Source organism: Vigna unguiculata, chromosome 2 (genome assembly GCF_004118075.2).
Source record: "Vigna unguiculata cultivar IT97K-499-35 chromosome 2, ASM411807v1, whole genome shotgun sequence".
Taxonomy (NCBI): Eukaryota; Viridiplantae; Streptophyta; class Magnoliopsida; order Fabales; family Fabaceae; genus Vigna; species Vigna unguiculata.
The window spans coordinates 32,015,134-32,024,480 of record NC_040280.1 but is presented as its reverse complement, the minus strand read 5'-3'; the positions used below and the strand labels follow the sequence as shown (position 1 = coordinate 32,024,480).

The window sequence follows — 9,347 nt, the reverse complement described above, 5'->3', positions numbered from 1 at the left end:
AAGCCAAAATCTTGAAAAAGAATCTAAATAGATTAGTTCTGGAATGGTTCTAGATCTTTGCTGCAAACAAGGCCACGTGTCACCTTCCGCAACATGTGTTAGTGTTACTTAAACAATTTCAACGTCAATACTTTTCTTCTTAGAAACACTTCAATACCCATCGATGTCTTAAAAGGGCTGCTTTTAAAAATCTTCTCCAAATCTCACATGTTCCAAACCAGATTTTGAAGTAATAAAATATTTATTCAAATGCAAAATAGAAAATTGTTACACTACCAAATAGACGCAACTATTTTTCACTTTCTGGTCCCTACTAATAAAATTCAACCTTTTGTTATATCATAGCTAGAGAAAATATCTAATTATTTGTTTTCTTTTTCAACACCATCCTTGTCGTGAATAATTTTCTTTCTTTCCCAACTGTTAATGTTTTTTTTTTTCAGAACTAAAAATTAACTTAAACTAGATGAAATCTGTTAGTTTAGTTAATATTACATGTACTGTTTCCGTATAAGTCAATAATTTTCCGCGCTATTATTTAATGAAATGTCGGCAAAAGGCTCACAAAAAAGAAGAAGAAAGTAATAAGAAAGTGGGTTTAAAAATGACATGTCAACGTCGTGGCCCTATATAATAATACGCGCTCCGCCATGGAAGAGTGTGTGAGTGAGCTTGTAAGGGTGGGTACGTGAACATGTCATGTTGTCACCCATACTGGTAGCAGCAGAATTTGAAATCAACAAAATCATTTTTTTATTATCTTTCGAAGACGTTCTCCGTTTTACTTTTCTACTGCGAATGTTACGACAGTAATGATATAAATGTGTTCCTTTGGCCCCGTTTAAACTTGACGCAGAGAATCTATCTAGCGAGGTTGAAAGTAAGAGAGAGTGAATTTGATAAAGATCAAAGAGAGAAAGAGATGAGGGTGTTTCCTAGGTTCAGATCCCTGTCAAGAGCAGTTCATCAGGAACAGGAACAAGAACATGAAGAAGAGAAAAACAACGCAGAAAAGTTGAGCACGTCCCTGACAGTTTGGAGAAAATCCTTGGTGATGAGTTGCAAAGGATTCACTGTGATCGATTGTTATGGGAATTTGGTGTATCGGGTCGACAATTATATTGGTCGACCCAACGAAGTCACACTCATGGATGCCTCGGGAAGATCTATTCTCACCATGTTCCGCCGCAGGGTATGTTTAAATTATTGTTCTTTATATATCATAAACTTTCTCTTCTTTCTTTTTTATTTGTTTATATGAGGAAAAGTGATGGTGCGATTCGTTTTTTGTTGACGATGGTTTATTAAATAGTTTATGTATGTTTGACCATGTGCAGAGGCTTGGATTGTTGGATGAATGGTTTGTGTATGAAGGGGAAGTGGGGAACATTAGAAGAAGGAGAAGTAACTTGTCTAAGCCATCAAAGAGTCCAATTTGTTGTGTGAGGAAGAATGTTAATATTTTACATGGCAACTCCAATGTTCTGGCCTATGTGTTCAGTGGAGTTTCACATTCAGATAAACGGCATGTGGCGTTTACTGTAGAGGGTTCCTACGCACATCGTACGTGTAAGGTGTTGGATGAGTGCAGAAGGGTCGTGGCTGAAATTAAGAGGAAGGAAGCAAACACCAAAAACGTCTCTTTTGGGATAGAGATTTTTCAGTTGGTTGTCCATTCTGGCTTTGATCCTGCGTTTGCCATGGCACTCGTCTTACTCCTCGATCAAATGTTTTCGTGACACTTTTTCATTCTACATGCGCTTTTTCTGCCTCGTGTTTTGTTAATATTTTGAGATGTAGTATATTTCAAGTTTTGATATGTTGTTCACGAGAGAGATCATAAAGGAAAACCCAGATTGGCCTAGGACTGTTACGTTCAGTTTCTCAATTCCTTGTTTCTTTCTTTCTGATAAAATTTATAGAAATTCAACTCGTTTCTAGTAATTAATTTCCACTTTTCATTCATCCTTCTATTAAAAGAAATTGTGCTTTAATAAGATGAATAGAGAAACAGTTCAAATTATGAGACTCCGGCAAACTACAGGAGAAAAATGTTATTGGGTAGTTAAGGTCACATTCATGTATCACATCTCTAATCAGTAAGCACCGACTATCCACAGTACCGTAAGTCTCCCGCACTGAGCAATTACTTATGATGAGAAATGATAACAGAAGTGGCATGCTATGGCATGTCTGTTACATAAAGTCATCGTACATAAGCACGCGAAAAAACTGAGAATCTGCTTGCTACTGTTGCCTCAAATGCTCTACATTGAACTAAGAATGATGTTATTTCTGTATACCTACAGTTAAGTTACAACATTTGAAACGAGTTTTCCCTTGAAAATAACATTTTCAACAATCTGATTGCAGCCATAACGATAATATAGAAAGCAGCCAATGACTAAATCTAACTTTGGGTAATCACAACAGCTGTCACAGCAATAGATGCTTCTAATTAGATAAGGCTTGATCAATCTCACTTGCCCTTTCCCCGTTTCCAATCCACTAATCCTAATTTTTGAACCTTGAATTGACTAACATAAGCCTTACCCTTATCCAAAATCCTATTAGTTGGGTGCATCATCGTAAGCTGCTTCAGTATGGTAGCTGTCGAGTGCTTGTTTTCTTTAATCAAGTCCCTAACCGGTTTACTGGGTAATGGCATACTTGATTTTGAAGAATAGGGTCCCTTCTTATCATAATGTGAATGAACACCATTCCTATTCTCGACTGTGGAAACCCGTGGCTTTTTTGCAGGAATTATTTGGTCGACAGTTCTGGCCATCAGGTTGGATCTAACCACTGAAGTTGGTGCTGAAGACATTTCTTCATGGTTTGCAGTTGGCTTCAAGTTTTTACCTTTCATGTTCTTATGTGAAGTCTTCTTCTGTGATCTCATGATTCCATATGGGTTCTGTCCTGGAGAGTTCGTTGTCATTTCACACAGAGTTTCTGCAGCTTCTAATAATCTTGGACAGTGCCCATCTGCCAGAGACCAAAATATTAAGCGGGGAGAAGATGGAGACACCTAAAACCACTTGTAACTTCAGCAAATGATTTAAGATTTACAATACATAAAACGTATTTCAGGCTTGCTGGTCATGCTGGCTAGATTATAAGATTTCAAATGAAATTTGGTATAAAATTATTTCATGAGGGAAATAACATAAATGGAGGTTCTGAATAATTTGCCTGATATCCAACCAAGGAAAAGTAGGGTACAGCAATAGCCAGACAAGTGTGCAAATAAAGAAATGATGTGTTTTATTCAATAACATCAAGTGACGAAGGGGGGAAATATATTAGATACAACACAAAAGGTAAAAAAAATTCAGGTAGCCGAAGAAAAAAGTGTACCTGTAGTAGCCTCGAAATCTGTAGGACGTGTTACAGAAGATGAGGAATTCCAATGACAGAAAGGAAGAATAGCAAATAAAGATGGGCAATCTTTATGGCTTGAACTACTGGTGGAAGGAACAAGGCTCTGATCATAACTGAATGAATCAAGGTTTGTAAAACAACCACGACTGATATCAGTAGAGCTAGCAATTAAACCTATCCTTGCCCATTTACCTTGACATGTGCTTCTACTTGTTGATAACTTAACTATGTCTGAATTAGTTCTAGAATGGCTTCCAAAAGCAAGTGACCATGGGAAAGTTGGCAAGCTTGGTTGATGAGATACCTGCTTGCCAGAACGTAGATTATTACTATTCTTTTTTGGAACAACAGGCTTGGACTCATCAAGGAGCAAAGAATCCAAGTCCTGGGATCGAGGGACTGCAATCCGTTCCAAGACATCCTTCGGTTGATATAATGGAAAGTCAAGTAGACTAGAGGAATTTTTGTTTTCAGTACAAAGATCCTGGATGTCAAGTACTACAGAGTATAAATAACATTACCATTATATAGTTTTATTTTACATTTACTATCACTGAAGGTAAATTTGCTTAAGAACTAAAGAACAAGACCAGCCAAAAAAATTATATATACAGCTTTTATATTGCGCATGAGGTAGTCCATTGTAATTCATACCAGTCCTATAAGCTATAACTTGAAAAAAACATGAATCTACTGAATACTAACTATTAAGTACTAACCTTGTGGCATTCAGACATGTCTGATGTGCAAGACTGTTCTTTATCCTCGATACCATTACTTTCTACAGCACTAAATAAACTCATTTGGCTATGGGACATCTTGTAGAAGGAACTATCAATTTCATCCATATTTTGGGATTGGACAGACTTTGGTAACTGAAGGAGAGAGCAAGCCTTTCTAACTGAATCAAAAATACTGCCACTTGTATTTGATGTCTTCTTCCTTACATCTTCACTCAAACTAAGGCAGTCAAAAGTTCCCCTAAGCAGTCCATCCAACGATGGCACATCCAGAAGTTTTGTCACATCATGAATATCATGCTTCAGACCATATAACCCTGACAAAATTTCCAAAATTTCCAGTTTAGAAATACGTAATCTTAATTCAGTAATGGCAGCTATATATCATAAAAACCAGAAAGCATTCTGGTAGAGAAGCTTACAGAAATAACAACACCTTATCCAATTAGATGGTGCTCACTAAATAGATAATTGTTATTGTGTTATAATGGTTTCTCTGAGAGTTTTCTTTGGTCTTCTCTTACCTTTCTCTTAATCTGACCATCTTCCAGTGGATCCACCTTTCTTATTGGTAAAGAAACTTAAGACTAGATATTTATATTAATGGAACCAAGAGTATATGACCAAAACTTATAGGATGTTTGATCAGAACTGATAACAGTAATATAGCACTTTGTTCATGTATAACAGCATGTGGGCTGGATACTAATAGATGGACAAATATTACTGGTAACTGGTCAAAAATCATATTTATTAGGGGGGCTATTATTTTGAAATGCTCAAATAGAAAATTTGGTTAACCTAAAAACGAGAGCCGTAATTTAAAAAAAAAAAGAATAATAACACATTAAATTTGTAGAAGTACAAAGAACTGAATATTGATAAAATGGCTTCAAAGTAATATAAATATAACCACAATGAAATTCATTTCAAGAACGATAATATAATATAGCATGTCTTTTGTTCAAACATACATGTTACAAGAAACATAATCAAGTTCCTACATTTATCTTACGCAATCATTTAACTGAGACTAAACACATGTGGTTATGAAATCATTTTATGGCTTCCATAGCATCACCATCACAATATTAAGACTAAAGACTTAGATATATTATGTACTTAGCTCTTGAAGAGAATGTTTTAGTACAGCAACATATAGCACAATAGTTAACTAGGAAGCTAGAGATGGGTGAATAGAGAGTTTCGACATAAATTACGTCAGAAACACCTAACCAGATTGCTAACAGGTTAAAGAGTCGTGACCTTAGGTAACATGCATAACGATACACTCACGCACAACCATAGTGAACCCAAGACTGCAAATAATCACATCAAAAAGTAATTTTATGCAAATAGTATGAAGAGTACAATAGACTTATAGTTACATACCAAAGAAGTTGTTCCCTCCATAAGCAGAACCAAAGATTGTGGCAGCCAATTTCAAAGAAGAACCACACTTAGCCGTAGAAGAGGCCACCTTGATGTTCCTTTTCTCTCCACACTTGGTAGAATGGCTCTTTTGCTTTGAAATTTGACTTTTCTCTGTACCAAAACAAAATCAAGGGAAAGGTTGTGAAAATATAGATATGAAGAAAATAATATCTGCTTTCGGGGACAGAAAATATTAGGAGAAATACTCTTTATGCGGTCTGATCCAAGCCTTTCAGAAGCATCTCTTGACTCCTCTAGTTTATTCAGGCTAGAGGATTTTTCTGATTCAGACATCCTTGGTCTCTTTGAACATGAACCACCACTCCGGCTAACTTTTGTTGTTATTTGTTGTAATGACATACCTTCTTCGACTTCAGGACAACTTTTCTCCTTTCCACTAGGCACATTTTCAGACAACTCCTTACCCTCAAGACTGCGAAGCTGACTAGAATTCTTACACAGTTGAGTCTCTAGAAATTCATTTCCAGGGGAAAATTGAACATCATATTTCATATTTGCAACATGTGGCACAACAAAGTTAACTGGATAAAAATCCTGCAACAATTAACGTCTATAAAAGCAAAACACCAAACACCATGACAAAGTTTTAAGAGTTTAGACTGAAATTAATGTACTTTACCTAAAAGACAACAACTCAACCGATGTGGCATGCATAAAATGGGTAGTTAGAGATAGCAACCACCTCAATTCTCATATATATACGTATCTATTAAGCCCGTACTAAACAGTTAACAGGTAACACAGGTAGTAATGGCTATTTAAACCAAAAGTAGTGTCTATGTGATAGAATGAAAACCCCATTAGGTGCCATGGAGGTACTCAAAGAGTGAGAACCTCCAACATGTATGTATGGCGTACCTAAACCTATACCTAGCTACTCCAATCCATTAAATGTTGTTTTCTTTTTCTCTCGAAAGCATGGAGCGATGCAGACAAGTCATGTTAACAATGAATGGCATAATAATCTGAAGAATGCGAGACAAGAATAGAATAAAAAGAATTCAAAAACGAGTGAGACACTTACCATGTTCTCGTGAAACTGTGAGAAACCCTTCTGATCCCATCAGTTGAGTAAATGGAATTGCAAAGCATTTTCGAAATTTACACAACAGGTGGTTGTGTGAGTGTTGGGTTATACAGTTATACATGAACGGGAAATGAAGGTGTATATTTACAAATGTGGCAAGTTCTGTTCGTCAGCGGGGAATATTCCGGCCAAGAACACCACCGCACACACGGTCTTCTTTTTTCCTTCCTTTCTTTTTCCACTACTCAAGCAATGGTTTATGTCACTTTGTTTTTTTCAGGATTCCTTTTCGCATAGAAAATTGTCAATCTTCTACTAACATTTTTATGAAAATATAATACAAGATGTTAGTAAGAAATTAAAAATGAGATTGCGTATTTGTTTATCGGTTTAATCAATTGGAAGTAGAGATGGCAAATAAACCCGTGCCCGTGGGTATCACCCGAACCCGTCCCCGTTTTGACGGGAATCCCCGCTTTGACTGGGTATGGGTATGGGTATGGGTAATACCCGAAATTTTCAACTGGGGATGGGAATGGGGATATATATATACCCGCCCAAATACCCGTCCCCGCTTAAATTACTAAACTATTTATAATTTATTAAATAATCTAAAAAATATATATAAATAAATAATATATTTACACATAAAATATAATATAATATAATATAATATAGTATATATACATATAAATAAAATATACTTTTATATATATATATATATATATATATATATATATATATATTTACACATATACATGTAATGTAATGTAATATAATATAATATAATATAATATAATATAATATAATATACATATAATATATATACATAATAATATAATATAATATAATATATATAATATATACGTATAAAACAAATTAATCATTTAACTAGTGAGATCTTTTATAAACAAATTTATAACATTACAAATTTATAAAAATTTAAAAGAAATATATATATATATATATATATATATAAATAAAAGCATAAAATATCTACGACATATACATATAATATATATACATAATAATATAATATATATTATTATATTTATATTATTATATAATATAATATAATATATACTTAAAATAAATATATATCTATAAATATATATATATATATATATATATATATATATATAAACATAAGATATCCACACATATAATATATATACATAGTAATAATAATATAATATATAATATAATATAATATATATAAATAATTATATATATATAAACATAAGATATCCACACATATAATATATATATATACATAGTAATATAATATATAATATAATATAATATAATATAATATAATATATATATATATATATATATATATAACATATTTCTCATTCTCTTTGTTTTTTGTTATACATTTTGTTTACTCTCTCAATTGTCTGGTTTGTTTTTCAAGATTTAATTTTGAAGGTAATTTTTCTTCTTCTTATTACATCATTTTTACTCTCTGTACATGGTTATGTTCAAATAGGTGTTCCTCAATTTCATTCTATGAAATAATTTTTAGGTTACACATTTGATTATCTTTATTTATTTATTTATTTTCATGAAAATGTTTGACTCTTATTTTGTAGCTCTTCTTTTTGTTACTTTGGTTATACACTTTTTTACTCTCTTTTAATTGTTTTTAATTGTTTGGCTTGTTCTTTAAGGTTTAAGCAGATCTTCAAGGTACTTTTCCTTTTATCATAATCTTAATTATACATTTTTTTCCGTTATGTTATGTTCAAATGGATATTCTCAAATTTGGGTCACACATTTAATTATCTTTACTCCTTTATGATAATTTTATTTATTATTTATATTTTGTTTCATGATAATGTTTAATTCTCAATAAGTTACTGGAGTGTTATTCATGATATATTGGCAATTGCTTCAGTTTTAGATCCAAGGTACAAGATGGACATGTTAGAATATTATTTTTATAAATTGTATGGTAATGATTTTGATCTGAAACTTAGTAGGATTCGTCAAATGTGCTATGATTTGGTTTTGGAATATCAATCAAAAAAGAATGAAACTTCTTCTTATAGAGCTACATCATTGGAGTTGGGAAAGGATGTTGATAATGATGCGAATGAATTTTTAGAGTTTATGGCAAAAAAGAAAAAATCTAGAACTACAGTTATGAAAACAGAGTTGGATTATTACTTGGAAGAAGATAATTTGCCGGTTACACAAGAATTTGATATCCTATCATGGTGGAAAACAAATGGGTTAAAATTTCCAACCCTTCAAGCAATTGCAAGGGATGTTTTAGCTATTCCAATAACAACTGTAGCTTCTGAATCTGCTTTTAGTACTGGTGGTCAGATATTAACTTCTCACCGTAGTCGACTTCATCATATTACTATAGAGGCTTTGATGTGTACAAGAAGTTGTATATGGAACTCAAACCATCTAGGTAAGTTACTCAAATTTATTAATATTTTTTGTTAGTATTTTTTGTGAATTCTCATCTAATATTCTACATTTGGTGTTTGTAGGTGTTAAAAAATTAAAAGGAAAAGATGTTCTCATGAGTGAAAATGAATCTGATGAAGAAGGTACATTATATTCTAGTAATTAAAATTTTCAATTTCAATTATTATATCATATCTAATTTTTCATTTTTTTTCTATGTGTAGGTGGATCGAATGCAAATGAAACCACTGATCATTTGTAAAATTAATAAATATTTTGGTTATTATAAAATTTTAGTAATGTGTAATTTTTTAGCT

The 9,347-nt window shown here is 32.7% G+C and overlaps 2 protein-coding genes across 4 annotated transcripts; one reads left to right on the top strand and one right to left on the bottom strand.

Annotated features, from left to right (window-relative positions):
- The first annotated feature begins 644 nt into the window (after positions 1-644).
- LOC114168314 (protein LURP-one-related 17-like) lies at positions 645-1,930 on the top strand. The gene is made up of 2 exons (XM_028053081.1): positions 645-1,192; positions 1,338-1,930. Exons 1-2 carry the CDS (start codon positions 923-925, stop codon positions 1,737-1,739), a joined length of 672 nt encoding a protein of 223 aa, XP_027908882.1. The 5' UTR covers positions 645-922; the 3' UTR covers positions 1,740-1,930.
- A 90-nt stretch (positions 1,931-2,020) lies between these two features.
- LOC114168296 lies at positions 2,021-6,862 on the bottom strand. Of its 3 annotated transcripts, none has more exons than XM_028053064.1 (6): positions 6,604-6,862; positions 5,765-6,113; positions 5,517-5,669; positions 4,104-4,441; positions 3,361-3,868; positions 2,021-2,988 (listed from the first exon to the last, which is right to left on the bottom strand). In XM_028053064.1, exons 1-6 carry the CDS (start codon positions 6,604-6,606, stop codon positions 2,480-2,482), a joined length of 1,860 nt encoding a protein of 619 aa, XP_027908865.1. In that variant the 5' UTR covers positions 6,607-6,862; the 3' UTR covers positions 2,021-2,479. The 3 variants fall into 3 exon arrangements, with proteins under 3 accessions (XP_027908865.1, XP_027908856.1, XP_027908872.1); XM_028053055.1 differs by having other exon boundaries at positions 5,765-6,028; XM_028053071.1 differs by having other exon boundaries at positions 5,765-6,003.
- Positions 6,863-9,347: the final 2,485 nt, after the last annotated feature.